This window comes from Pleurotus ostreatus, assembly GCF_014466165.1.
Source record: "Pleurotus ostreatus strain PC9 chromosome Unknown scaffold_10, whole genome shotgun sequence".
Classification (NCBI taxonomy): domain Eukaryota; kingdom Fungi; phylum Basidiomycota; class Agaricomycetes; order Agaricales; family Pleurotaceae; genus Pleurotus; species Pleurotus ostreatus.
Genome location: NW_023503165.1, coordinates 706,342 through 734,310, shown reverse-complemented (window position 1 = coordinate 734,310; position 27,969 = coordinate 706,342). Strand labels below are relative to the sequence as shown.

Genomic DNA, 27,969 nt, shown 5'->3' with positions numbered 1-27,969 from the left:
CTCCTATTTGACCGTGTTTGCATGGGAGACCGGAACTCGGAAAGGCATAGTCTCCTCCTCAGCCACAAGCTGCTTATCTGCCCAGGTGATTTGAAACAGCAGCAGTTGATGTGATTCGATCATCCATATATTCGCGCATTTGGAGGAGGCGATGTGATTTCTATCCGCAAATTGGCGCATCTGAAGGGAGCCAGCGCTGATTATCAGCCGCGTTCGAGAGCTTTCTAGCGGGTGCCGTAAGAGTGTACCATCTGCTTCAATAGCTATCTATATTTGATTCAAATATTCGGCACGCCGAGAGGAGAGCAAAAGAGGCTCGATCAAGGGGCCTTGACACTGTCACGAAGTTGACATTTTGATCACCCCTATTCATTATACACTTACTTCGAGGCAATCGCCTGGATGTCCATTTGGCGTTGTACAAAGCAGTTAGACTACGATGACAATCTCGGCGTGAATGAACTCAGACTGAGGCATTGTACTTCTCCCAAACCTTAGAAGAAACAGCCTTTCGAGGGCAAGCTCTCCCAGTCCAAAGTTTGAACTGTTGATACCCTTGCTCCAGAAGCACCTCTACGCCTGGCACCGTCGTCCAATTGTCTCCTCCGAGTCTCTTCGCCAGTTGAAGCAGCGGTGTCTCGGCAGGCTTGTACGCCATGTCGACCACGACAGCGGGGCCGGAGCGGTAGTTAAAGACCGACACAGGAATCTGTAAGCCAGTGTTGTGGGCTTCAATCGTGGTAGCTAACGCTGGCACCGTAGATACAATGACATTCGGAGGATCAGACGACCAGGAGCCCAACTCCTCGATGACTTCAATGGCGCTGTTGGAGAACGCGGCCTCCAGCTCCTGTGCCTTGCTTTTAGTTCGATTGAATAGGTAGATTTTCTTCGCACCGAGACTGGTCAAAGCGTACAGGGCTGCTCTAGCAGTCCCCCCTGCGCCGATCACCAAGGCTGAATGGATGTTACCCTCCCCAACGATATTAACGACCGACGTGCGGATTCCTATCCAATCAGTATTGTCGCCATAAAGGATCTTTGAGCTGTCTGTTGGCTTTGCAATAACGGTGTTGACGGCGCCGATGGCTTGCGCCGCTGCCGAGAGCTCGTCTAACAAGGGAATTATATCCAGCTTGAACGGAATAGTCACGCTTGCGCCGCCAAAATCGTGGCTAGCCAGGGCGGCTTTTATTTCTTCGCCGACGGCTTTCGTCTCCAGCAGTTCGTATACATATGGCAATCCGAGCAGAGAGAATGCGGTATTGTGCAATGTGGGTGACATTGAGTGGGCGATGGGAGTACCGAAGAGGAAGAATCGTCGCGAAGGCAGCTGACCCAGCAAGTGTAGAGCCTGCTGGATCTGAGGGAAGGATAACTGGCCAGGGGCAGCCTTGTTGGGCAAAAGGGGGTGCGACACAGGGCTGAAGGAAGTATTGAGAATCCTTGTCATCTGGCCTTCCGTCCCCATGTTAATGGCTATAATGGGCTTCGCTCCGGGCACAGAAGACACCCTCTTGACGAAGGTAAACAGTTCGAAGTTGTCTTCAAGCCGATTGGCCTTCCCCACAATCTTGACGATATCCCCGAATTCTTTTGCCGCGTCGTACTTCTCTTTGACTGCGCCGCTACTCCACTGCACCTTTCCGCTCCAGTCGTGCCAAGATGCGATGATCTGCGAGAACCCTGTCCTTGACACGAGGCCTTGAATTCTTTTAGTCGGCCATGAGGTTTCAACATCGATATACTCAACACCCATGCGAAGCCCCAAATTCAAGAGCTCGAACGCTTCGTCATCCGCATTATCAGGGAAGGATCCTCCTTGTGATGCCGTTCTGACTGTGAACACGATAGGTAACGTAGTCGAACGACGCAGTAGGGCGATTTGTTCAGCAACGTATGTTGCTGGTGGAATATATTTGCCGACCACATCAAAGTCTTCAGGCGAACGCAGGAGGTCAACCCTCAATTCGATAGCATCGACCCCTGTGGTCAGTTCCTCGATGTGGGGAAGCGCAGGCGTGACGTCCGGGTAAGTAAGGGAGAGGAAGTATGAACGGTTGCCCGGCGCGAGATTGTGTGCAAGGTTTGGGCTCTCTCCTGTAATATGCTTGAAGAACCTTTCCACTTCCGCCCTGGTGGTTTTTCTGGTTGTTACTTCGTCCGAAGCAGAAGACTCAGAGGTCACCCAATTAACGAACTCATAATTGGAGCATTCCTTGTACCAAGGTTCTCTTCGTCGGAAAACGTCCGTGATAGGCTCTCCGTATGCCGGCCTGGATACCTCGGCGCCTAGGTACTTCACTACCTCATCGATTTCCCTGATAACATGCACCACCGGTCCTTTCGTCGCGTAATCCTTCAGAAGTTGTCTTGCACCTTCGGTCTCGACAATACCACCGCCGAGGCTTATCACATGTCGCGTAGATTTCTCATCGGCAGTGAGGAGTTCTTTCAGAAGGCTGGTCTCTGCTTCTCGGAATGCTGGCCAGCCATTTTTGTGGACGAACTCCCGAACGCCTGTCTGGTGCTTTTCTTCGAAATAAGCGTCCGCGTCGACGAAGGTCCACGACAAAGCGGAAGCCGCGAGTTGGCCGATGAAAGTCTTTCCAGAACCACGCATACCAACGACCACCACCGATGCAGCCGACTCAGGAGATAATGCGCCGACAGAAGAAGTTGCGTTCGAAGGAGGCAGTTCAACCCCTTCGACTCTTAGGCCAATCTAGGGGGAGATGTTGGGCAAGCCCGAATACCAAAGCAACTTTGCGCCTCACCTTGTTTTCCAAGTCGTCCCACCAGTTGGGCCAAGTCTTCTCGACGCAGCGTTTCTCCTCAAGAATCGTGCCTTTGATGACGGAGCCCAGGACACTGAAGGCCATCGCGACGCGGTGATCGTCATAACAGTGGACGCTCACACCTTCTTTGAGCTCAGTGATGGGCCTCCCTATAATCTCCAGGCCGTCGTCCAACTCGTTTGTCTCGACACCGAATTTAGCTAAGGAACCGAATTGGCTGACATTATTCCACTGTCGATGTAGCACTTACCAAGTTGATCAATCATTGCTCGAATTCGATTGCATTCTTTCACCCTTTGGTTCGCTATGCCTAGGATCCTGGTTTTCCCCTTGGCGACCGCAGCAAGAGCAGTAGCGGTGAGGAAGGCGTCGGTCATCACCTCCATGTCAACTTCCTCGATCGCCTGTAAACTACCGATAGGAGGGCCAGTGACCGTTGTCTCAGTCTCTGTTTGTGTGACGCTACACCCCATCCTCTCGAGTACTTCCTTCGCGAAGCGTGCATCACCCTGCAATGAGGCGGACCCAATATTCTCGATGGTGCAAGTGGTCCCAGTAATAGCAGCAATGGCTAGCGGGTAGGTCGCGCTGCTGGCATCTGATTCGATGGCATAGGCGGGAGGACTGGTGTACGCAGCCTTCGGGATGTCATAGATATCTAGCAAATTGTTCGTTTCAGAATCTCTGCGCCGAATCACATCGACCCCAAATGTCTTCATCATAGCGATGGTCATGTCGATATACGGCTGCGAAATTACTTGTCCACCAGTCAGTTCTAACGTCACGGCTTCAGCGGCATACGGCGCGCAGAGCAGGATCGAAGAAACGTATTGACTAGAAACGCTTGCAGCGAGCTGGATTCTGGAGCCCTTGAGACCGTTGGGTGCAATTGAAAGCGGAAGACAGCCCTGCGATTCAAGATACTCGATTTGGGCTCCATTCGCTTGGAGAGCGGTCACGAGGGGTCCGATAGGACGCTGCTTCATGCGTGCGTTTCCAGTGATGACGGTTGTAGTGCCGTCGGAGGAAGATGTCGATCGGACGAGTGTACACACGGTAGTGAGGAATCGTGCGGCAGTGCCTGCATTTCCCAAGTAAAGTTCCTTGCCTTTGGGTGGAACGGAAAGCGAGCCGTCACCACCCTGGACCACCAGTGTCTCGCCTCCGTCCTCCCATGAAAAGCTAGCCCCCTGTTAAATCCTTCAGATTCAGTCAATCTCTAACATTGGGGACGATACCTTCAGCTCCATTAGTGCAGCCATCATGACAGCTGTGTCATCGGAGTGGAGCAGGTTCTTCAACCTGCAAGTGCCTTGGCCAAGTGCGGCTAGGACTAAGGCTCGATTAGAGATGCTCTTCGAACCTGGGGTGGCCATTCTGACAGGATCTTTGGATGGAATACCGGGAACCACTCTCGCGGCCTCAGACAACGTCTTAGCGATCACATCATCCTTGACCACTGTCGCTTTCTGCTCGTACGTAGCACCTATTTTTGACAAAATAACGACCTTCTTTTCGGGGCCGCTGTTCTTCTTGTCAACGCGCATTATGTCCAGAAGCTTGTCGACCGTGAGGAATTTTGAGGCGGGGAGATTGGCGATACGAGGATCGGACAAAGATATAGGCAGGTTGTACGATTTCAAGCATCGTGAAAGTCGTCCTACACCAACTTGGCTGAGGACACCGAGTTGCCTAGACACCTCCGCCTCCAGGATCATACCAACGCTAACGCATTCGCCGTGTAAGATGGTCGGCGTCAAGACAGCCTCAATAGCGTGACCGATGGTGTGACCGAAATTGACCAGATTTCGCAAGCCAGTTTCGCGTTCGTCAATGGTGACGATATGTGCCTTAACAGATATTGATCCCACAATGACAGAGAGCAAGATATCCTGAGCGGAGGAACGAGTAGCTTTGGTGCGGCCCGAGTAGTCCCGCGAGGGTGTCTGTATAGCTGCAAAGATCTCGCTGTAACGAGATTCCAGCGACGCGAACTCGGTTTCGTCCCAGATAGCTGCGGTCTTAGAACGACATGCCTATTAACATCCCTGATTTCGAAGTTTAGGCGGCGTTCATACCTTAACTACTTCGGCCATACCATTCGAGAACTCCCTTGCGGGGAGCGTTTCTAAGAATGCAGCGTCGATGAAGATGTACTCGGGCTGCCAGAAGGCACCGATCAAGTTTTTGCCCTGCGGTGTGTCTATAGCAGTCTTTCCCCCAACACTTGAGTCAACCATGGCCAAAAGAGTAGTGGGTATCTGCACAAAGCGTACTCCGCGCATACTATACCAAACGTGAAAGAAGTGTATTAGTTTGACATGTACATAAAGTAGGGTAACTCACAATGTCGCGGCCACAAATCCTACGAGATCACCAATCACTCCGCCTCCGAGGGCTAAGATGACGGTATCTCTCGTACATTTGTTAAGTAGTAGAAAGTCCTCAATATTGGCCTTCCCCTCGCGGCTTTTGGACGTTTCTCCGGGAAGAATGACATGGCTCAGAAACCTAGGCCGTGTAGGAACGTTCTCCGATCGTCCAATGGCAGCCACGAACTCTTCCTCGAACGTCGTTAGATGGAAATTCGCGACATGTGTGTCAGTGACCAAGACGTATGTGGACGATGGCAGTGTCGACAATACTGTGGTCGCGATGTGGGGGATCAGGTGAAAGCCACAGTGGATTGATTCCTTTCCCAGTATGGACACTTTGAAGACGTCTGTAGCCGCCATCCTCGTCGCCGGCAAACGAAGTCACGGAAAGTAAGGGGTAGCCTTTGAAATGTCGGCTTCATGATATCGATATTGTTATATTACAGAGAATCAGCCGTGGGAACCTCCGATGAATCCGCGCTTTTACTGCGTCCATGTACTCTGGAACAGCGCCAGCAAGCAGAATGTCAGTAGAACACGGCCTGTGGTTCTCTGATGTGGCCTCGTCACTGGTGGTGATGCCGAAACACAGGCATCCAATGTCACACATGATTATTCCAGTGTATCTAGAGAGCAACGTATCTACCCAATTCTAAGCCATGGATTGACAGTTAGTGTTGTGTGCTAGCCGTCCACATAGCCGCATATTAAGCGGGCGGGGCTACGGTCTCAACTTTACCATCGTGGTACTTAACGGTCACACTGCCATCCTGATCCCATATCATCAGTCTTCCGTTACCCGCGCGCTAGCAGGCCCATCTCACCTCATTTCCGAAGTATGCCGCCTGAGCCATGTGGCAAAACAATCCTACCTCAACCACACCGGTAAGCATCTTAATCCGTGCCATAATCTATCAAGGGTGCCCGTCATGCAGTGTACTTCTCGCACCCAAACAAGCGATGACTCACATCGTATGGCTTTTCCATATGCTCCCGCTCAAACGGCGCGTCGATAATGAAGTTCCCGTTGTCGGAGACGACGGGACCAGCTACCGACGGTTGAGATATGCCCGCCGGATATTTTTGAATTGGTGCTTACCCTTAGCTACCGCCATGCGAAGAGTTGCTTTTGGCGATCCAAGGATGTGGTGTAAATTCTGGAGAACTTTGGCGTATGCGAAAGGTACAACTTCAATGGGCACACCAGGCTTAAACTTATGAGTATTATGCGGGAGGCATGAGCTTTCAACTGGTAAATCGATACGAGAAACGCACGTTCGTCCCCAGGTACTCAACGTTCTTGCGGTAATCGGCGACCAGGATAAACCTGCGATGATACGGGTTAGGTAGGCCAAAGTGATAGAGAGCTGGGAATCTCACGTCCGGGCGGCCTCAGCAAGCACCTTCTCGCGAAGATGACAGGCTCCTCCCCCTTTAATGCAGTTGAGGTCTCGATCAACCCTAGTTATTTGCTTAGAAGTGAAATTTTGAGTGCTGGATGCATCTGACTTACTCGTCGGCACCGTCCAGTGTAACGTCGATTGTAGGATATTGGTCAACATCTCCAAGATTGAGGTTAGAAGAAACAATCAACTCCTTTGACTGGAAACCTGGAGCAACTGAGAAAGAGGTACAACCCAAAACAAGCACAACACACCGGTAGGGATGAAGACACGGTCCTTGTTGGCCTCTCTTCCCTGCTGTACAATGCGCTCGACAACATAAGGGACCGTAGATCCTGATAATTACTGAGAGACATTGGTTGAGGACATTGGAAGTGTCATACCTGAACCGATACCTATTACCTAGACTCTGCTTTGAGAATGCTGATCTCAGCTTAGGCCGAGAATACTGACTATGTGCTCTGGCTTGACGTGGCGGTCTACAGCGGTGTAGGCAGCTAAACGCTTGGCCGATTCGATCGTGCTTAGGGGTTTGAGAATAGCTAAGATAGTCTGAGAGACGGGGGTGCAATGAATTGAGGATGCTCACTATCAACGGCGGTCTCGATAGCATCCTTGGACCCTACAACGACTGGTTGGATACGTGTCGCGGATGGTGCTCTGGCGGCCATGGATAACGGAAGACGCAGGGTTCAGACACGTAGAAGGGGGGCGTTTAATTGAGACCGAGACCGAAGTGAATGCGTATTTCCGTCGACCAGGATCAGTGGTCGAGTCACATCACGATGGTGCCGTTTCGAAAAGGGCAGCCAATATGCGAATGTTCAATCAATTCATTCATGGATCCGTTGATGAAGGGGATGAGGTGAACGCGGGTCCCGACTAATCAGTGAAATCGCAAACGCACGAAAGGTCCGCTCTGTTCTGCGATGGTAGAGGCATCCTGGCTCGGGTCTGATAAGGGGATTTGGGAGAGATAGAGATGGCGGCTGCAAGGAAGCGGCGGTGCGTTGACGGTGATAATAATCTTACTCTAGCGGTAACGGAGGTGAACCGTAGGCTATAACTGCTCATATACTAGCCGTACCGGCAACGAACGGTGATGGAGGAATCCGCTGATGTGAGAACACTCGTGAGTGCTAATCTCTGCCGCCCACTACCCAAATATGGAAACTGAGGCGGCATCACGTGCATAGTGGCTCGAAATAGTGGCTCATCAATGATTCCGTTTCCCTTTACTGTCGCGAACGACTGGGATGAGAGCCATCAAAGGTGAGCAACCCATCACGCTTATTGCCAAAAATTAGCTCATCGTCGACGTGGAGGTGTTCTTCTGCAATGGTACGAGCTTTGAGCGCTGGCTATTCGTTCCTCTATCGACCAGTCTGCAGTGACCCCGCCGTGAAGCAGATTCTCCTGGCAATGAACGAGAAGCAAAGCTTCATCATCGAAGAACTTGATGATTATCATCTCGTCATCAAGGCTGACGAAGAATACAGAATTCGGAGAGAACTCGAGGCGGAAGTGCGTGCCATCGAGATGTTCAAGAAACTTATTGATATTTTGCGCGAATTAGCTGGAGAAGAACACTTACTCTCTGGAAGGATCATGACAAGCTAACTTCACAGCGAAGACCCCTGGGCATTCCACGTTCGGCCTCGTGATCCCTCTCATACGACATGCCATGATCGCAACAACCAGTGTCAACCACAGCACACGCTACTCCGACATCGAACATCACTGAATCTATATATTATTAATGTCACATTGACAATAAACATATGTATACTCTATGATATCTAAGTCTAGGAAAGTCTAAAAGGTATCATCGTGTCGAAACTCAGTCTCAATGTTCAACGACGGGAAGCAAAGTCTGCGTAGACCGACCAAGCTAGGCTGTTTAAGCGTCGCGACTGACATCCCTGAGTAGCAGCAGAGGCGATTAGGAGGACGTTGGGGGATTCAAGAATGAAGACATACCGTCCGAAGATTTTCACTTTCAGCCAGTCGTTGGCTACAAGCACGCGGTTCCGGAGGGAAAAGAGGGTGCTCAGATAAGCACTGCGCCAGAACAAGAATGTAGCAACTCCTCCGGTAGCCACCTGCAACAAGCAATTGTCAATAAGCTGCCTAGAAAAATACTGTCAGACTAAACGTACGTTGCCGTTCATAAATGGCAAATCAGCGATTGCTTTGTCCGAGCCAATGTACCTATTGAGACCGGCGTTAGACCTCCCGTGCACACTAAGGGGCGCATGCTAGTGAACCACTCACGCGAGGGAACCTTGGTGGGAGTATTGGAATGGACGAAGTTTGGACAACTTCGACAGCTGCTTCTCAACGCTTGCCAACTCCGAGACGACAGTCTTCTTCTCTTCCTCGCCCGTTATTTGGTTCATGGTGGCGGAAAGTTCTGCTTTGTGCGCGACGAGTGCCTCCTTCCTCGCCATCTGCTTGAATATGCGAGCAAGGTAGGCACCTTGTTGAGAGGCGACTTGGGCAGTGGGTGCGTATGACGTGGCAGTGCAATCGCCAATAGCGAAGATGCTCCCATCAGTGCCATCCATTCGCATATGATCTACCAGCAAATTTGAGGAGACGTCATGGAATACTGGAGGGGGAATCTCACCATCAACAGCAATGCCTCGTCTGTTCGTCTGAGCGGTAGGTAGCTGTGCAATCAGATCCCTCGTAACTTGCCGTCCAGTATTCCCAGCTGCCCAGACAACCATGCCACAAGGAACCTCGACAATGGACTTATCAGGGTTTTGTAGGACCACGCTCTTGGGCTTAACCTATAGAAATGGATAAAGGTAAAGAGCACCGTTGATGACAAGATCGCGCGAAAACGGACCTCCTTGACCATCGTCTTGGTTAGGATCTCAATCTTACTCTCCTTGAACGTCGACTCCGTATAGTCGATGAGCTGCTTGCTAAACATCGGGAGTACGGACGGAAGGGCTTCGACAAGTGTTATGCGAACTTTCCCCGCGAGTTCGGGGTACCATGACTTGAGGTCATCCTGCGAGATAAATGAGTTGAGAGAAGGAAAAGTTGGCCGATATGAAGTACCTCGAGGAAATCGTGTAACTCGCCACTCAACTCAACACCCGTTGGTCCACCCCCAACGACAACCATGTGGAGCAGGCGATCGAGTTCCTGTTGTGACTGACCTGGGAATGCTGCCGATTCCAAGCCTGCGGTAAATTAGTATATAATACCACGGCAGGAAGAATCATGCCTACAGTCCATGAACTGTCTTTGCATCTGCAGCTAGATGTCAGACGTATGCCCCTATGCCTGATTAGCGACGTACCCGCTCTGCATCAGCCAGCTCCTTCATGAAACAGGCATGTTCTCGAACACCAGGGATGCCAAACGTTTGAACCTCCGCGCCGACCGCATACACAAGATAGTCGTACGGGAGGGTGGTTGTTGAGACTTCGCCTTGGATCTCAGAGTTATCTATGATCGAAGAGCAGCAGAAACAAGTGCTCAGTAGCCACAATGCGATCACGTGGAGGAAGAACACATACCAGTGAAAGTAACAGTCTTCGCGACTGGCTAGATTGACGACATCTTAAGATGAGAGATCGATGACTTGTCATAGTCAAAGGAAGGAACATACATCGACCGACTTTGCTTCAGCCTCAATAACAGACACAGTCCTCGTTTTGTGACGAGTAATGTAGCGCGTTGGTTGTAGGATCGACCGTGTGCTCAACGTTCCAACCGCAACACTAGGAAGGAGTGGAGTGAACAGAAAATAGTTCTTCGGACTGATGACAACCTGAAAAATGTCGTCAATAAATTTATGATGCTTATCGGGAAGGGCATGAACTACGCACGACATTGTAGTCCTCCGTATCAAGGTGCTTCAATAAGCTGGTCGCCCCCCATCCACTTCCCAGAACCACAACCGTCTTCTTCTCCTTGTCGAACGGCAGTTGCGGTCCAGGATGGCGTTCCTTTTGTGTGACGTAGTAGAAACCACCAACGCCTCCGACGACAGTGACCAGCGTTGTGAGGCCGAGGATTTGCAGGAAGTTCCTCCAGCGTGTCTGCTTGATAACCGGCGCTGATTCAGGCTAACGGAAAGAGTTAGACGACTGAATGGAAAACGGTGGCGTTAGATAGGCCTCACCAATGCCGAAGATGAAGACGAATCTGAGAAGGCTCGGCGACATATTTGCTTCTGTACGGGGGAGGCGCGAACCAGCGCTGCAGCCCTAGAACCTTGGAGAAGTGGCCTGGCCAACTTTTGTGCTGCTTTTGTACCGTTAGTTCTGGGCCAACGGGTTTGCACCCACGCGAAGGGCGGCCGGTTGTGAAGCTTACCGGGACGCATGATGGTGGTTCAGCAACGAGTCGACACCGGAAACGCAGCGAGCAGATGGGGGTGTTATATAGGGCAGCACAAAAACTGCACTCCTTCGCCGGGAGAGGAAACAGGTGGGAGACGGAGTCGCCCACATTTCGGCAGTGTTATAATTTCTGACGCTCGTATTGTCACGTGTTTCCGGCAGATCTACTTCCTCGTTGGACGGGATTCAAACGGGATCAGCTCGGAATCCGTTACAACCCGTTATCAAGCTGATAGATAAGTACTCTGCTTCAGTGTTCACTAGCGCTCAACATCCACCTTCCAATAACCTGTCGTCCGCGATGGGAGACGCACTAAATCCCAGCACTAGACGACACCGATGCGCGGGAAATCATCATTCATCACGGAAAGCCAGATAGAACAGAACTCAAGAGCGAATACTTCCTCCCACAGTTCTCTACTTCACGAAGGCATCAAGCAAACACAACTGCGCAGAACAAAAGATTTATAATGATTATTGTCCAATACTATCTCTGGTATCCCTGATCACAACCGACTAGATGCCCAGACCCTTCAGCTGCACTCTTACAAGGCAACGTTGATGGGCGTGCATCCAATGTTGACGAGACCATCTAACATGCGGAAGAATTAGTACCAAATTCTCCGCCGAAAGTCAATGAAGAGGCCCAAGAATGATTGCTTACTGAATTTAGCGTTATCGCAGCAAACGGTTTGCGCGGAGCTGAAAAAAGAGTCAGAACAGACTTGACATCAGAGACGCACAAAGACACGTACCAGCTAGACCCGCCAATGAGGCCGACAATGGGAGAACACTCCGAGTACACCTTGCCGGTAATATCACCGATCTTAATCGGGATGAGGGCGGCCGACGCGCTCTTCTTGAAGGTCTCTGCATCCTCAGACTTGTTGCAGCACTTCACGGACTCGGTGTTGCAGCGACTGTCAGTGCGAAGTGCGAGAGGAGTGGCGACCGCAAGGGAAGCGAGGGCGGCGACGATGGTAGTTTGGAAGAACATCTTCGAAAGAGTGGCTGGTAAAGAGCGAGTGTCTTTGTTAGAGGGTTAAGTAGTGGAAAGACGAATTGGTGGATTCGAATGAGGAACTATTGGTCGAAACCGATGAGTATTTATACCATTCCTGCTCAGTGTACGTACTGCCTTTGCGTTAGTGGTCGGTGCCCGGTGTCTTGCCTGCGATGAATTGAGGGTGCAAGTTTGGTACAGATGCTGTAACATGGTAAACCGATCAATTGACTCGCTTCTAAATTACTTCGTAAAATTTCTGAAGCTTCTTTTCACAATCTCGCCATTGATTCAGTGGCAAACGGCGAAGCGAAACCTGCTTTGAATGATTCCTTGGTGCAGGGTCGGTTAGCGAGTCAAGTTGACACCCTTGAGCGCCCGTGCGTGACTTACTAAGTGAAACGGCGAACAAGAATAATTTGATGAACGAAGGACGCAGATTGGCCAGAGCCCTTCCGTTATGCATTATACATTTACGTAAGGAGTGTCTAGCATTGAGCAACCGGAAAGTTATTCCAGACTTGGAGCTTCGATCTTAACATTTTTACGAGCTATTCTTGCTCTAACTTCTGACTTAGACCGCTGTGATATGAATTTGTCAGATGTGTGCAACAGAAGCACAGGATACTCACGCTGTGTCGCGGAGATGTCAGGATCACAATCGAATCCTCTTCGCAGAACGACGAAGTTAGGCCCAGGATCAGAATGCCGAATTGCATTGAAAGTTCAGCGAAGGCAACCGAAGACGAGTCGACCGCGGCCCGCGAGAGCTACGCGTGCAGCTTGCGGTCGCGGAACGAAGCAGCGGGAGACATTCACAATCACAAATCGCGTAAAATGCAATAGGCGACCGAGAAGGGCGGTTATAACATTCTCAATTCAAAGCCAGAATAGAGCGTGCATTCACAATCGCACGGTCTGATAGGAGTCAGGAGCTCAAATACGATTGGGGTACAATGGGGAATGGGGTCGTGAAACTTGATTTCTGGCCAAGATACGCAGCAAGACAACACCCGAAGGAAACGAGCAGAACAAGACAGATGTTCGCGTGCAGAATGAGTATAGATTCCAGAACCCCCGTGGTTTGAAGATGGAATCGAAGCTATGATGGCAACTTGGGACTAAGTAAAGGCCGAAATAGAAGGCCAGAACGGCTCAGGAGTGCGCGATGTATTATCCTGGGTGGTATTCATCATTCACACCTCGAGGGATCAACGTAAATGGCCAAGGACGAAGCGAGATGCAGTTTGCGTATGATGGACATGGAACGAGTTAACCCGGTTCCTGACTTTACATAATTAATCACTACGATTAGCAAGAACTTGAACCCGAATTGAGAGGGCACAGTGCAAACATTACGATGTTCTCCATTTGTGGCCCGAAGGTGTACTTCACGCAGGAGTGTAGACACTGAGGAACAGCAAGAGGCGAGGAAGACAGTCAGAGGGGCTCGATGCAAGTGAGACTCCACCGTCGTGAGCCAGTGGAAAGGTGATCGCACTTCTAGACCCTAACAGCGGATTATTTGAGAGCTATATGGTGTCGAAAAGGGTTAGCCTTGGGCATGAGGACGATGGGCGCTGGTCATTGAACTGTTGATTTTCATGTCCGAGAATGACGGTCAAGATGGCCTCGAGGATGGATCCGGTAAGTTTTATGGTACGCGATAGTGCCATCGACCAAGTTCACTCGCTTGTCCATAAGGGTCAACGCTAGATAGAGACCATTAGCGACCTCGTGCTTGCAAACATCCATATGCGTGGTTCCTCAGTTGAGTTTGGTCGTGTGACACGATAATCTGAAGGACGCGTACTCAGGCGGTGAAAGATATATAGCAGGACAGACTCACCAACTGCGAAGACCCTTATGATTCGTCGTGAAAACCCTGGCTTCCGACGTCGACTAACAAACACTTTAAAGGTACTGATCGCAGAGACCGGTTTCACAGGCACCGAGCAAATCGAGCAAGGTGCCAGCAATTCGGAGAAGAGTCCATTCATAGGCATTGCGGCCACGGAAGTTGTAAGTTGGAAGATCTTCGCTCCGTCGTGGTCTCAATCCAGTCGGATTGGAGATGGGATGGGATGGTGGGGAGGATGGGGAGATGATACATTAATCTCTGGTGTGCAATCTACTTGCCTCAGGGTCGCGCAGAATATATGTGACTATCCGGAATGTTCATGAATGAAGTCGTTCGTAGGAAGGCAACCTTCTCCTCGGTATAAGGAGGATAGCGGAGGGCACGTAGATAGGTGAGCAAACCAACGAGACAGAGCGGACTAAACAGCTGGTGGACGTGATCGCGAGGTATATCGATTGAGCTCCGAAGGTAAGTGTTGAATGGCGCAGATCTGGTAGCACCTGTATGCGGATAGGTTACCGGCAAATCTATTGACGAGCGGTAGCAGATGATAAAGATGCTTACATCCTGGTTCGCCAACGACGCCGAGTGGCAAGTTCCCTGCGAACTCGTCGATCGGGAATGAAGGGTTTCATGGATAGAGAGTGCGGTCACAGCTGTCGAAAATAACTGTCGTTGAGAAAGAGAGAGAACCCTTCGGTGAGAGCTGGACTATTGACTGTGGTGAGAATACCGAGCACGCGCCAGCGTGCTTTCCAGCAAGTCATAAAAGGGACCATCGGTGACCACGGGCGGCGCACTCAGACGGTAAACCGTCTAGTATCTGCAGCAAGTAGGACAGGCACGTCGACAAGGCGAAACCTTTGCCATCGATAGACACCGCATCTACTATGTAGGGTTCTATAGAGCTCCGGTAATTCATTAGCTGAGCTGATCATTCAAGGCAATGGTTCTTACAATATTGGGCCCTGTTTACAATGATATCCACCACTTGATGACCACCTTAGAAGGACCAAGGGTAGATGTCACTACCGACATGGTTCAATGGCACCAAGCAACGCTAAAGACGAACTAAAGAAGAAGTCAGCAGGTCGCTCCGAGATCATCCAAAGACAGGGCGAATTTCGCGGTTTATTCCGTTCCATTGGTCCATACGGTTTTGTCTGATTTCGGATTAGGCATGTCGTGCGTTTTGCTTCTGTACTTACACAGGTCTGCTGCTAGGTCCTCTGACTTACGTTCTCCTTTTTCTTTGGACTGAGACAAGCATCAATGGGGTAGTGGTAACCTGGGTCGTTGCCATTGGGAGAAGCTCGACCCGCCGCGAGTTCGATTCTCGCTTGATGCACGCATCTACTCTTCGCTTTTTGGCCAAACGGTTGTTCTTTCGAGCCCCTGCTCGAAAGTGGGAACACCCACAGTCCAGAGTCAGAGTCAGTCCAACGTCAGAGTTCTGTGTGTTTGTCCCTTAACAAAATATAGAATGTTCTTCCGGTTGACCACGTAGAGGTCAAGGAAGCGACGAGCCTCACTATTGACGACTTCCGCGAGAAATTCTCGCGCGCTGGAGATACAAGCCGGCACGGCGGCTCTGTGTATTGTCTAGATGCTATTGCATTCCCGCACCGTCGCCAACCTGAAGATGTTTGAATTGTTGACGGTTCCGGACAGAGGACCGTGGCAGAATGATGTTCCCATACCTTCGAGCGCTCCGTGTGTGCAGCGCTCGTCTCCTCGCTTGCCGAAGCTCGGAACATGGAAGATAGCGTCAGCAACGGGCTCTGGCTGACAACTGTATGCTCGTGAGCTTGCATTAACGCCGCGAACCCTGCATCGAAGGGCAGAACACGAACCATCCACGACCCACTGCCCACGTCCTGGTCTCTTCAGTAGCCCCCGCTCACTTGCGCTGTAACGTTGAACTTTATGAAGCACACGACCGGTTTCGAGGGCAAGAGGGGACAAAGCCACCGCCCGACGAAGCCTCTTCCGAGACCCAAGCCGGATCTGAGCTACTACACCAATCCTCCCAAGTCCGAACTAGCCCGGGCATTTTGGCGATGGCGCATCCGTATGGAGGCCTCATTCGCGATCACGGTGCTGGAGCCTTGGGAGAAAGTCGTCGTCTGTAAGTATTACATATCCTCGACAATTCCCCGAACCACGATGGAACTTGGAGTTGATCGGCGATTTGGCCTTGGCAGTGTCTGTCCTCGCGATCCTGTTTACCTTGATTGCGGTCAGCCTCGTAAAGTTCGTGCCGCGGCAGTTGATTACGATGCAGCGGCGTGCGGTATACTACATTTGGGGCCATGAAGCAGAGGCCGGCGGTGTCGACAAGCTGTGGCCAAGCCTCCTGAACTCGACCGACTCTGCCTAGACGAGCTGTACCATATGGTAGGCGTAGTTTCTCCTCTCCATATTCCCGCTGACGAGGAACAGTTATGTTCCATATTCTCTGTTCTTACCAGTGTCTTCAATCCTGTTTCGAGTTGATTTGCAAGTGTCACTGCTTGCTTGAATATATGTCGAATTGCAGATCAAATCAAATGAGGATATGGGTCTGAGATAAGTGCGCCGTTTTCTTACATTTTCAGCCTGTCGGTCCAAAGCTGCTGGGCGTTGTCGAATGCTTTGCCTGCGCCAAATGAGGCCTCAAGCGGCAGGTCCCGATCAGGGTCAATGTGGCGTGGGTACTTTGATTTTGCCAAAGTCCCATCAGCTGATATTGAGTTTCTTCTGTTGCAGTCACGCTCTCGACGAAGGGATAAAATCGAGAAATCATGACCACCACGACCAAGTACATCAATGGCCTCCAAGTGCCCAGCGACCAGCACTTCCCACCTCCAAAGCCCGACCTCAGCATCTACCAACCCCCAAAGTCCAAAGTCGCGCAGTTTTTCTGGAGACGATGGATGTGGTTTGAGGCGACGTTCGTCTTCTCGATGCTGGAACCATGGGAGAAGGTTATGCTTTGTATGTACCCACTGTCTTTCTCGCCTGTCTCGCGTTGTCAGCTTACAATTCGCTCAGTAATGATGGCATTCATATTCACCTCGCTCTTCTTTACCGGGATGATCAAATATTTCCCACCGCACGTAACTCTTATGCGACGACGCGCCATGTACTATCTCCTGGGCCAAGAAGGAGATGAATACCTGCTCTGGCAATGGCTAGGCATCGGTGCTGGGAACGCTCTACGCACAGAACTCTAAAGCTGTTAAGAAGCTATTAATGGATATACAAAGTCGTAAGTATCCTGCTTCCATTGCCCCCTGACAACCTGATTATTCCTTGCAATCCGTCTTAGGGTCTTAGGGACTCATTTCCATTCGATACCATACCCTTTATGACACCGCATTCAGTGTTATTTTATAGATTCTATTTTATGATCAATGACTGCCTTCGGCGTTACTATCATTTCGAGGCCTGAGTGCTGACCCAGGGGTATCTGCATTGTGCAGCGAAGTAGCCTCATCCACTTATCACAATGTCCTGAGATGGTACATCGTCGTATTCTCGGTACTATGCAATTTGCCTAGTCAAGCAAAGCGGCGTACTTCTCACACCCACCATGCCTAGACACACCTTCCACGTTGCCGTTAAGATCATCCTTTCTTTATGCACCCGGTTGTTCCGCCCGTACCACGTTGGATTCCGGCGTTGCGGCAGAGTCAAGCGGCAGAAGTTCACATTTACAGAAACTTCTCTCTCTACGCCGTCATCTGCTTCAACTGGCAAGTGCACAGACTCATGAAGTCGAAACTAGCGCTACTGCATCACTCAATTCCTAACACTAGCAATAAACCGTACTTGCAGTATCCTATGCCATGCCGTCAGCCCACTGTTCGGGCGACTAGAGAATTGGGCAGATGCTGAACACCCATGGTGGGTTGGAAGATGCTATATTGTCGTACGGTGTGTTCTATTCAAGTATTTGAGTTGTTCTACAACATGGCGCTCTCGGCGCAACAAGATAAGTAGTAGTACCAGTACTAGTACAACAGAAAACCAGGCTGTGATTTGTACAGAGTAGATAGGCTGCCCAAATCTATAGGCATACATAAACAATAAACGAGGGACAGGCTCGACGAGGTACAAACATTGTACATAACGATAGATGGAAGAGAGAGCGGACAGCGAGTAGCGAGTGACAGGCGACGAGGCGACAGGAGAGCAAGAAGCAGGAGCGAGAACCCTGGGGGAAATGTACAACAAGATAGGAGGGTACAAGATAGTTATTTCGTGACAACGCTCGACGTTGTGGGTTCATTTCTATATTTCGTTTCGGTTGCTGTCTATGTGTTTCAGGGGTGTGGAGGGAGGAGTAGGACGGTAGGAGGGTGCGGGGGGATATCGATAAATAGTTGAATAATGAGATTGGAGTGGATGGCCTTTAGGGTTGGTTTAGTTGTCGGAAACTTGAAGCTACCATCCGAAAACTCTGACAAAACACCATTTCCAGTCAGCGACTATTGAAGCGTGTGAATGAAGGCAATGGACCCACTCTTCATGAACCTCGATCCCTCCGACTTGATTCCTTCTCACCTTCTCGACATTCCCCACAGCCTTGACCATATCATCGCTCAGCCCCACGGGCCCACAGCACGCGACCAGCATCCCCGTATGCCCCAGGCGGTCCTTGTCGCCTGCGCCGAGCCCGACTGTGCGTGTGATGACGTCTTCTAGTATTCTGCTCATGCGCGGCCGCCCAGGGGAGAGCGACATGGAAGGATGCATGAGGTCTTTGTGGAAAGTCATGTTCGGCGCGCGGGTGTAGTATACGCATATGCGGAGGGGTGCTCGGTCCGACTGTTGGATCATCATGTTGAACATGGGGAGTAGTGGAGTGAGCGAGGCTGAAATCGAAGGGGGAAGCGGGGTGAGTAAAATGGGGAAGAGGGCGAGGGAGGAACCAACCTGGATCCTGGACCATCCAGACAAGTTCGATGGCTTTGACTCGGCTGGCACCATCCAAGTCTTTCTGGATCAATTCCTGTATGGCAGAAAGCGCAAAAGTGATGCCACTGCCGCCGACGATGAACACCGCGGCTGAGTAACTCGCCCAAATAGCGTGTCCAGGTCCACCTTCAGAATATTCACATCGACCACCACATCAGTTAACATCAAATGAGAAGGCTTACCGTAGGGGCCTTCGACCATAACCTTCACATCCCTCTGCACACCTCTCTCAGAATACCCCCCGACTTTCGCCAGCTCAAACAAGTCGTTCGTCCAATCCCCCGCCTTCTTGCACATCAATACCAGCCCTTCCTGCGCGCCACCGACCCCGATATTCGTGCCGCAGCTCGCAATAGTAAATGGGTGCGCCTCCATCCACCCTGTCCACCCCATGCCTGCAGAGAGGACGCGCAGCTGCACATGCTGGCCAGCGCGCCATCCCGCGTTGAGGTGCGGGATCTCGACGCGCGTGAGCCCGAGCTCGGGGATTGGGCGAATGGTGGCGGTCTTGATACGGGTCTTGAGGATGCGGAGGAGCCGGTCGAGGGCGTATATGGCAAGCGTCGCGAGGACGTAGGGCACCATGACCGGCTTGTGAAACCAGCACTGCGCAGCATGAAGTTTGAGCCGGGTGTGTGTCATCGATAGAAGGGGAATGTAACTTACGGCCGGAAGGAGAAGCCCAAACCCGATGAAATGCGATGAAAGGAAAACGTTGTATGCTCGTTGCCGCCAGAAGGGCGTGGAGAATACGTATAGAATATCCACACACACTAGTCCAACAAAGCCCCAAACTACCATAGGCAACTTTATCGATTGTGTAAACGTCCCTTCAGCACTCCACTTGTAAACTAGACACTCCTCAGTGAATTGCGGATAAAAACGAGGGCGCGGACTTACAGTAGCCTACTGAGTGCACGTTCACCGCCAGGACGAGCATCTTCCCAGCAAAGCGGTGGAGAAAGTTGAGCTAGACGAAGCTGAATAAACCTGATCAACGGAAGCTGTGGGAGCGCACCTTCTCGTACCCCAAGCCGAGAAGAACTCCGAGGAGGTTATTCTTCGTCGCTAGTGCAAAGACAATGGGCAGCTGCGACATGGCGACGAATCCCGCGCGCACGGGGTCCTGGAAGGGACTCGACTTGTAGAACGCACAGTACGCTAGGACGCCAAAGTATACGGCCAAGCACAGAGTCTGGCCAATAGAAAAGCCAGGAGCTACACGGGCGCGCAGAAAGACAACAGTCGACCGCAAAAAAGGCCAGCACACGGCCACATGAGGGGGGTAATTTCGTGGGGCAGGCTCGCCCTTCCTCTCACGGTAGGCAAGATACGTTGGGTCGTACACGGTGTCGGACTCGTCTGAGACCATGGTTTTAGCAGAACGCTGGCTGCGCTGGCTGGGTCCCCGGCGTACGGCGATGCTAGGTTTCGGTGCAGACGGTCGGATGTGGTGGAAAAAATAGCCGTTCTTCCACTCGGATGCCCTGGTCAGTCTTGCGAACGCCCGGGGGAATCTACAGAGAACGGCAAGGGCCAAGACGGCGATGATGAAGATATCTGTGTGATATGCGAGGTCAGATCCTGGACGAGCAGTAAAGTCGCTTGGATCCAAGCCCGCGAATTTCTCCCCCGATGAAACGTTCCAGTATGTGGTTGGGTTCAAGGACATGGTGAAGAGGAGGAGAGTCGGAACGGGCACGCGTCGCAGTCGTAAAGCCAAAGTAAAGACAGTGCAGGGTTCTAGTTCTTATAAGCGAGCGGGCTGGGGAACATGAGGCGACGCGGCTGGACGCGCCTATTAAATTATCGTGAGATCACGTGATCCGTTTCAGCTCCTGTTCGAACTTCCACCAGCACAGACCACCGCGTTTCACGAATTCAAGAATCACAATCATCTCTCGAAGAGAGGCGAGAAGTTGGCTTCTCATAGAATTCGGTGACCCCCCAACACCTCTGTTGAGTCGACCCTCGTTTAGTGCTCATCAACTTAGGTGGCTTCCTCATATAAACACCGTTGCAGTGCCAAATACCCTGCATTCTCCCGACTGAGTACGGCTCAGACCCTACAGGATCGCCGACGCTCAAACGCTTCCGATAAGATATGCGGCTCCGACCTCGGTCACCTCGTGGACGCATACGGGAACTCTACACCGCACAGTGCTCACATACCCTGATGTTCCAAACTCGCCACATCCACTCGCCAGTGCCCCCTGAAATTCTGTGCAACTCCATAGTAGGCCGATGCTGTGCACTCTTAGCTGTGGCACTTCTCATTTCGCCCGGGGCGGCCGCGACCAGTACCTCCATTTCACTTGCAAGCAAGGCTCAGAACGGCCGGCCACTCGCTCTCCACGCGTGCAACTTAACAACATACCCGCAACCAGTGATTTATCTCCGTCCACCGGTGGCCCGATCTCCTTAACCTCGTTGCGACCGACTGCCATGATCGATGCCGGCCTTTCCGCTTATTGCAAGCAATTCCAGCTGCGTAAAGAATTACTTAACTGCTCCAGGTGTCCTCCACGTAGAACTTGATCAATTGTCAGGCTCTACCCCAATGATCAGTACCGACATGGACGCCCGTCGCTGTTTCAAAATTCAGTTTCCACGGCCAGACAATTCTGTGCAATTCTGCAGACCTGTATGAAATGGTCTTGAAGATTGTGATTGGACGTCGTGCTCGTTGCGGGAGGCAGATACTTGTATGTTCGGGTCAAGTGAGTGCAGTGAAGATGGCGACGGCCACCATCCATACTCCCGGAAATTAGGATCAAGTCCGAAATCCTTCAGCGGCGGATCTTTGTTCAGCGCACGCTGCTTGTGTGTCAGCCGCGTTTCGTGTGGGGAGAAGTTCTTCGGTGTCATCAAAGTCTCACCGGCGTTCTAAGGTATCTCGAGTCCATACAGAAGCATCATTCTCCCAACATGTCTTCTGGATCGCTCTTTCGGAGTGACAGAAACACTCGAGTTCGTCGATACAGCGGCAGGCGGGAAGGGGGATGAGCAAATGATTTACTCGTCGAAAGGGAATTCGACATGGTCTCCGCGCGAGGAAACGCGACAATGACGACAGCGGCGAGATATGAGGCCTGCATCGACATCGCTCGAGTTCTCTCATACGCAGAGTCCAATCGGAGGAAATGGTACACACGGACTTGACGGCAACTCTGTATCGACACCGCATCAGCTGACCAAGCTCTGCAGACAAAATTACCCACTGGTAGTGGGACTTGGATCGTACTCCATCCATAGTGGAGAGCAAAGGACCACCAATACATCAGCTTATTATGCCCGAAATCGCCAGTACGCAGAGTCCTACCCACAACACCCAGAGTCTCTGTTCGTGCTGCTTCCCCGTCCGTACTCGCTTCGCTCCAGCCACTGTCTTCTGGTACCTTTCGGTGCTGGAGAATTCGCTGCTGATTGGTTATCCCCACATCCCCCATCAGTTACATATCGTTACGTATCTCATTCACGCGGGCCCCTCGCCCCTTTTGTCTGCCCCCAGGGATTTGTATAGACCCCGTGGAATGTCGGGAGCTCTGGAAAACCTATACCCCATGCAGCTTTGCTTGCTTCGTATGTTCCTATGTCGAGACGCTATGTTGTCCCTTCAATTCGGTCTACTGGCGTCTCGTCGCCATCTGTGTAGGAGTCGGATCTACATCTACCCGTTCAAGGAGGCGGAAAGGCAACCATTGCTTGGACAGTAAGCCCTCTCGAAATCCACTAGGTAACCCCTCACTGAATTTCATCGACATATACAGTGTGACGTTCGTGATACCTTTTTTGTATCAGGACAATTACCGTCATCGTGACCAATCAAACCTGCAATTGAATGATGTTGGTGGCGTTACATATACCCAACAATGTTCGCTGTTATCTTCCCCGCGATGGATCGAATAGACCCACTGACCACTGGAAAACAGATTGGTTCTTGCCTAACAGAGGTAAAGGATCTCATGTAGGGGATACAGGGAATACGAGGGACATATAAGCTGCAAGGGACACCGCTCCTTCATATAGCAACTCCCCTCGCTCAACCAGTCTTCGCATCAACCAACATGCAATTTACACCCGTCAATGAAATCCCTGCAGTCAGTGGGCGATCACAGCGCGGAACATGGCAACTTACATTATATATCTATAGATCCGTAAAGAGCTGGAGGCTAGCTTCCGTAAAGGCGTCGCTCAATCCCTCAAATGGCGTCGTCACCAACTCTACCAGCTCGCCAGAATGGTTCAAGACCATCTAGACGAGTGGGTCCAAGCAATAATAGCCGACTTGGGTCGTCCTATAGCCGAGACTTACCCTTCCGAAACCGGACTCATCATTGAGCGTTCCATCATATCGGCTACCCAGCTAGAGACTTGGACAGCTCCCGAAGTCCTTACAGAAGTGGTGCCGGATTGGCAAAAGTCTTGGAAGCCCACAATCTATCGAGCTGCCAAAGGCGTCGTTCTCATCATTGGGTGAGTGCGCTTAAACCACTCTGATAGTTATTGGTTCTGACTCGATCAACTGCCATTGCATGACCTCAGGCCTTGGAACTATCCTATGGTTCTCACTCTTCAGCCTCTCATGGGAGCCATCGCCGCCGGCTGCTGTGCAGTTGTGAAGCCTTCTGAGCTTTCACCCCATTACTCGGCGTTGCTTGCTAAGCTCCTCCCAAAGTATTTGGATCCTTCCGCCTATCGCGTTATCTTAGGAGGACCTGATGTAGGTGCCCAGGCGATGGAAATTCGTTGTAAGTCACATAGTCAGGTGCTTTCGAAATGCAATGGCGCGCGCTGATGCTGTATTTTTACCTCAGGGGATCACAGTACGTCCAACAACCCTGCATTATCCCCGCTGGCTAACATGTTCTGATAGTATTCTTCACTGGGGGAGGGAAAGTTGGACGTATCATTGCAACGGCAGCTGGAAAGCACCTTACCCCAGTCACTCTGGAACTGGGGGGCAAGTCGCCTATCATCGTTGATCCCAATTATGATATCAAGCTGGCGGCCAAACGTATCTTATGGGGGAAAATATCTAATTGTGGCCAGGCATGTCTATCTGCAAAAGCGCCTGCAATCTGATTTATTCCTATCTATAGATCTGCGTCTGTCCTGACCACGTCTTCGTTGTCCGAGAGAAACAGGAAGAATTCATCGCCGCCCTCAAAGAGTACTACCACCAGTTCTTCCCCGACGGAGCGTTGGCTTCTGATTCGATCGGACGCATCGTCAACGAAGCGCATTTCAATAGGCTTAAGGGCCTCCTAGCAAGGACAAAGGGCAACATAGTTCTAGGCGGTCAAACAGATGATAAACTAAGGATGGAGCCAACCATTATCAAAGACGTCACTCAAGAGGATTCGTTGATGGAAGAGTGAGTAATTTTTGTTCATCATGATGGTTCCCGGTCTTAGGCTCACTGTATGATCAAAAGGGAGTTGTTTGGTCCCATTTTACCAATCCTCCCTGTCGATAGTATGGAAGACGCAATTAGCCAGATAAGATCAAGGTATCTATCGTTTCAGCATAAAGCATGCGCGTGCTCTGACTTCGTATTAGGCCTCACCCTTTGATGTTATACGTCTTCACGGATGATCCTAAACTTAAGAAGAATGGTAAATTGATTGCTTGCTCACAACCGACTTTTCTTAAATTGATTTCGTCGCAGTCCTCGCAAATACTTTGAGTGGAAATATCGCCTTTAACGACACATTTCAAGCACTTTCGGGTAAGTTCCTGCTCGTTAATCCCCAAACTACTCCCTCACACCGAACATCTGGTCATAGTCAATGAGTTACCGCTTGGTGGCGTCGGTGACTCAGGATGTAAGCGCCTCCTATTCTCTAGGCATTGTGTAATTGTGTCTTACGCGTTTGAACAGGCGGTTACCAGATTTTGCGCCACGGTTTCAACACTTTCTCCTACCTCCGGAGCTCAATTGATATGCCTCGCGAGTACGTGTCAACTTTTCTAACGAGGCCGAGTCTTCTCGATTTACTTCTCGACTTGTAGTGCCGAAGCATCTCTGGAGGTCCGTTATCCGCCTTACACTAAAGAGAAGGTCGCCTTCTTGGGGACGACGTCCTTCATGAATATTCCGGATAGTCACCTGTAATCTTCGTGTTCGGCTAACATGTAGGCTGCAAACTAGAACACAATGTATCGTCTTCTTATCCTCAATCCGCTTTGATCAAATACATAAGTACCAGGGCGCTACTGACTGACGAGACAACCTTGACGCCAGCTTCCCGATACGAGCAGCTTGCGCCGCCTTGCCTATGTTGCCTAATTTATCCGGTACCTTCAACGCAGATCAGTATGTGCTTTCAGCCCTGAAAAGACGTTTGATGAAAATGGTTGATGTTGCCACAGACTTGGGCACCAGCGCAGGGTAGGTAAGTCTCACTATCGCCCTTGCTGAATTAACTGATATAACATTTCAATGATCGGATATCTACTTTCTATGGCACTCGCGACTTAAATTGACTGAGGCCTACAGTCCACGCTACATACGTTAAGTGATTCGGCTCATCAACCGAGAATCGAACTCGCGATGGGTCGACGAAGGCAATAACTCAAGCATATCCTAACGGGCCGCTGCCTTCCAGCTCATACGGACCGTGCAACCCGCTATCAATGATTCTACCGACATATTTCCTAGCAAGTATCGTTTTTGCGACATAGTCTATCCATGGCGCCTCGTGAGCTCTTATGAATCACCCTTCGTCGACCCAGCCGGTATGACCACTCTCAATCTCCTCACGCCGTCTACCCCCTTCACATCGAATCCGCTACGGACCAGAGACGACCTCGCCGCATTCCTGAAGACACTCCTTCAGGGGCTGGGCCCGCATACCTCGCCAGGGGGGGCTCGCATCCATCTTGGGTTCACCGGAACCCACTACGATGATATAGCGGCGCAACTCGAGGGGTTTGCCCGGCCTCTATGGGGTCTTGCGTCGCTTCTGGCCGGTGGAGGGTCGTATGAATCGGGTGGGCTGAATACCTCCCAGGTATTACGTATCTACTGATAGGGAATTCAGGGGATCACAATTCGAGGACTTGGGCCGCTGGACTTGCGAATGGCACTAACCCAGACCACCTGGAGTTCTGGGGGAGTATGCGGAATAAGGACCAGCGGATGGTCGAGTGCTCGCCTATTGGCTTCGCCCTGGCTGTAGCTCCCGATACGTTCTGGACGCCTTTGTCCCCCGAGTCAAAGACCTGTATCGAAGAGTGGCTGGGTGGCATGAATGACAAGGAGATGCCTAATACTAATTGGCTTTGGTTCCGTGTACGTCCATACAATCATCGGTCTAGTTCGAGTCCGCCGTTGATAAAGTACCCAGGTATTCGCCAATCTGGGTTTGAAGAAAGCAGGCTCTTCGCGCTTCGACGCTGCGAGGATGAAAGCCGACCTTGACCACCTCGATACATTTTACCTATCTGGAGGCTGGTCGCGCGATGGTCCACCAGGCGTCGTCCAGCTCGATTATTACTCTTCGTCCTTTGCCATCCAGGTCGCCCAGCTCATATATTCCAAGCTGGCAAAAGACGAGGATCCAGATCGGAGTGCTGAATACCAAAGACGCGCACAGCAGTTTGCGTTAGATTTTCTGCACTACTTCGACTCCCAAGGTGATTTCTGCCTAGGCTTTCGACCTGAAAGATAGACTAACTTCATTTGGACCTCAGGGCGTGCAATCCCTTTCGGGCGTAGCATGACCTATCGCTTTGCCATGGCTGCGTTTTGGGGTGCTCTGGCTTATGCAGATGCCCCCCTGCCCGCTCCCCTAACTCCTGGGGTGTTGAAGGGTCTCCTGTTGCGTAACATCAGATACTGGGCCCACACACAACCTGGCTCCTTCACACCTACTCATACGCTCACCATCGGATTCTGCTACCCGAACCACAACATAACTGAGAACTACAACTCCCCAGGATCACCGTACTGGGCGTTCAAGGCCTTCATCCCGTTAGCTCTTCCTTCTGACCATGCATTTTGGACTGTGCAAGAAGAGGATTTCCCTTCGGTTGCGCTGGGAGTCGTGAGGCCGCTGAATGAGCCGTTGCATATCGCTAGTAACGTCGGCGGACATACGTTCATTCTGTCCAGCGGCCAGCAGTGTTCTTACGCCGTAAAGCAGAGCGCTGCCAAGTACGGCAAATTTGCGTATTCGTCTGCATTCGGCTACAGCGTCCCTGTCGGTAGTCTTACTCTCGAAGAATTGGGCGGCGACAATACCCTAGCGTTGAGTGACGACGACGGCGAGGTGTGGAAGTGCCGTCGAGACACTAGGGAAGCCCGTATCGAGTACGCCGACCCTGCGTCTAGGACAGGGAGACTCTGGCTGCGGAGTATGTGGTACCCATGGCCAGACGTGCAAGTGGAAACATGGCTGGTACCCCCCGACGCAGACGTGTCACCGCTTTGGCACGTTCGCGTGCATAGGATCAAGACTGCGAGAAAGCTCTGGACAGCAGAAGGCGGGTTTGCTATCTATGGTCAGGGGCGCGATGCTCGTGCTCTCGAACCGGTCGTGGATGTCACTGACGAAAGCCAGTACGGGACAATGGAGAAGGGTGGAGACGTGTGGGTGGCCAGTCGGGCGGGTGCATCGGGCTTTGTGAATATCCCTGTCGAAGGTGCCGTGCGGCGAAGTGGAAAGGCTTTGAGGACCGATGCGAACACGAACCTGATGGTTCCCCGCGCGGTGCTGCCCACGATGTTCGGCCAAGTTGAGCCAGGCGAAAAGAGTAAGTGGTTTGTTGGTGGGGTGCTTGCGGTCCCTAGTGAAGGTGTTGGAGAGGCGCATGAGAGTGGTCCGCCGAAGGGCTGGTTAATGGAGTGGCATAGGAGGCCAACAGTGCCTTCAGAGATCCTGAGCGCGGTAACTGAGTCTATTGTGTGACCCGCCGCGCAGGAATAGTGCACTTGCTGCATAGATATAAAGCGTGTACATTATTAGTGAAGGCTGGTCATTTTTTTCTCAGATCTTGCGTTCCGCTCGGGCCTCTCCTGTGGGATTCACTTGTCCATCCTGGTTGCGGAGAAACCCCGCCAAAAGTGGGTTCTGTAATGACCATCATGGGACTTGCCCGTGTGCTTCATTCTTCTACGTCGATCTCGCGTGTCACCTCTTCTCGGATATCGCGAACTGAACGTGCATGCCACCTCGAATGATGCTTCGGCTACGCCG

The 27,969-nt window shown here is 51.4% G+C and overlaps 10 protein-coding genes and 1 non-coding gene across 11 annotated transcripts; 6 read left to right on the top strand and 5 right to left on the bottom strand.

Moving 5' to 3' along the window:
- Positions 1–463: 463 nt before the first annotated feature.
- On the bottom strand, positions 464–5,533 carry ARO1 (3-dehydroquinate dehydratase (3-dehydroquinase); the record flags this gene model as incomplete). The annotated part of the gene is made up of 6 exons (XM_036771632.1): positions 464–2,725; positions 2,778–2,998; positions 3,049–3,988; positions 4,037–4,819; positions 4,877–5,084; positions 5,145–5,533. 6 exons carry the CDS (start codon positions 5,531–5,533, stop codon positions 464–466), a joined length of 4,803 nt encoding a protein of 1,600 aa, XP_036626253.1.
- A 347-nt stretch (positions 5,534–5,880) lies between these two features.
- Positions 5,881–7,247, bottom strand: RKI1 (ribose-5-phosphate isomerase rki1; the record flags this gene model as incomplete). The annotated part of the gene is made up of 11 exons (XM_036771631.1): positions 5,881–5,943; positions 5,998–6,084; positions 6,143–6,222; positions 6,273–6,387; positions 6,449–6,500; positions 6,554–6,634; positions 6,687–6,783; positions 6,831–6,911; positions 6,960–6,978; positions 7,030–7,118; positions 7,166–7,247. The coding sequence occupies 11 exons, from the start codon at positions 7,245–7,247 to the stop codon at positions 5,881–5,883; spliced, it is 846 nt and encodes a 281-aa protein (XP_036626252.1).
- A 667-nt stretch (positions 7,248–7,914) lies between these two features.
- Positions 7,915–8,188, top strand: PC9H_001987 (uncharacterized protein; the record flags this gene model as incomplete). The annotated part of the gene is made up of 2 exons (XM_036771630.1): positions 7,915–8,100; positions 8,153–8,188. 2 exons carry the CDS (start codon positions 7,915–7,917, stop codon positions 8,186–8,188), a joined length of 222 nt encoding a protein of 73 aa, XP_036626251.1.
- A 288-nt stretch (positions 8,189–8,476) lies between these two features.
- NDE1_1 (NADH:ubiquinone oxidoreductase) lies at positions 8,477–10,924 on the bottom strand (the record flags this gene model as incomplete). The annotated part of the gene is made up of 14 exons (XM_036771629.1): positions 8,477–8,498; positions 8,557–8,678; positions 8,736–8,787; positions 8,851–9,154; positions 9,206–9,371; positions 9,431–9,598; positions 9,649–9,773; positions 9,822–9,843; positions 9,893–10,041; positions 10,113–10,140; positions 10,205–10,366; positions 10,425–10,664; positions 10,721–10,842; positions 10,915–10,924. The coding sequence occupies 14 exons, from the start codon at positions 10,922–10,924 to the stop codon at positions 8,477–8,479; spliced, it is 1,692 nt and encodes a 563-aa protein (XP_036626250.1).
- A 561-nt stretch (positions 10,925–11,485) lies between these two features.
- Positions 11,486–11,937, bottom strand: PC9H_001985 (uncharacterized protein; the record flags this gene model as incomplete). The annotated part of the gene is made up of 3 exons (XM_036771628.1): positions 11,486–11,532; positions 11,605–11,642; positions 11,696–11,937. The coding sequence occupies 3 exons, from the start codon at positions 11,935–11,937 to the stop codon at positions 11,486–11,488; spliced, it is 327 nt and encodes a 108-aa protein (XP_036626249.1).
- Positions 11,938–15,070: 3,133 nt separating this feature from the next.
- On the top strand, positions 15,071–15,152 carry PC9H_001984. Its single transcript has one exon. It is a non-coding gene; the product is annotated as a tRNA-Gly (tRNA).
- A 578-nt stretch (positions 15,153–15,730) lies between these two features.
- PC9H_001983 (uncharacterized protein) lies at positions 15,731–16,184 on the top strand (the record flags this gene model as incomplete). The annotated part of the gene is made up of 2 exons (XM_036771627.1): positions 15,731–15,932; positions 16,009–16,184. The coding sequence occupies 2 exons, from the start codon at positions 15,731–15,733 to the stop codon at positions 16,182–16,184; spliced, it is 378 nt and encodes a 125-aa protein (XP_036626248.1).
- A 403-nt stretch (positions 16,185–16,587) lies between these two features.
- On the top strand, positions 16,588–17,019 carry PC9H_001982 (uncharacterized protein; the record flags this gene model as incomplete). The annotated part of the gene is made up of 2 exons (XM_036771626.1): positions 16,588–16,780; positions 16,838–17,019. 2 exons carry the CDS (start codon positions 16,588–16,590, stop codon positions 17,017–17,019), a joined length of 375 nt encoding a protein of 124 aa, XP_036626247.1.
- Positions 17,020–18,232: 1,213 nt separating this feature from the next.
- Positions 18,233–20,438, bottom strand: PC9H_001981 (uncharacterized protein; the record flags this gene model as incomplete). Its single annotated transcript, XM_036771625.1, has 7 exons — positions 18,233–18,248; positions 18,312–18,663; positions 18,725–18,892; positions 18,949–19,372; positions 19,433–19,617; positions 19,667–19,736; positions 19,785–20,438. The coding sequence occupies 7 exons, from the start codon at positions 20,436–20,438 to the stop codon at positions 18,233–18,235; spliced, it is 1,869 nt and encodes a 622-aa protein (XP_036626246.1).
- A 2,395-nt stretch (positions 20,439–22,833) lies between these two features.
- PC9H_001980 (uncharacterized protein) lies at positions 22,834–24,884 on the top strand (the record flags this gene model as incomplete). The annotated part of the gene is made up of 11 exons (XM_036771624.1): positions 22,834–22,866; positions 22,920–23,242; positions 23,312–23,529; positions 23,643–23,818; positions 23,869–24,143; positions 24,204–24,278; positions 24,329–24,384; positions 24,438–24,497; positions 24,556–24,594; positions 24,651–24,723; positions 24,782–24,884. 11 exons carry the CDS (start codon positions 22,834–22,836, stop codon positions 24,882–24,884), a joined length of 1,431 nt encoding a protein of 476 aa, XP_036626245.1.
- Positions 24,885–25,509: 625 nt separating this feature from the next.
- On the top strand, positions 25,510–27,681 carry PC9H_001979 (uncharacterized protein; the record flags this gene model as incomplete). Its single annotated transcript, XM_036771623.1, has 4 exons — positions 25,510–25,762; positions 25,813–26,063; positions 26,119–26,407; positions 26,465–27,681. The coding sequence occupies 4 exons, from the start codon at positions 25,510–25,512 to the stop codon at positions 27,679–27,681; spliced, it is 2,010 nt and encodes a 669-aa protein (XP_036626244.1).
- Between the last annotated feature and the right edge of the window lie 288 nt (positions 27,682–27,969).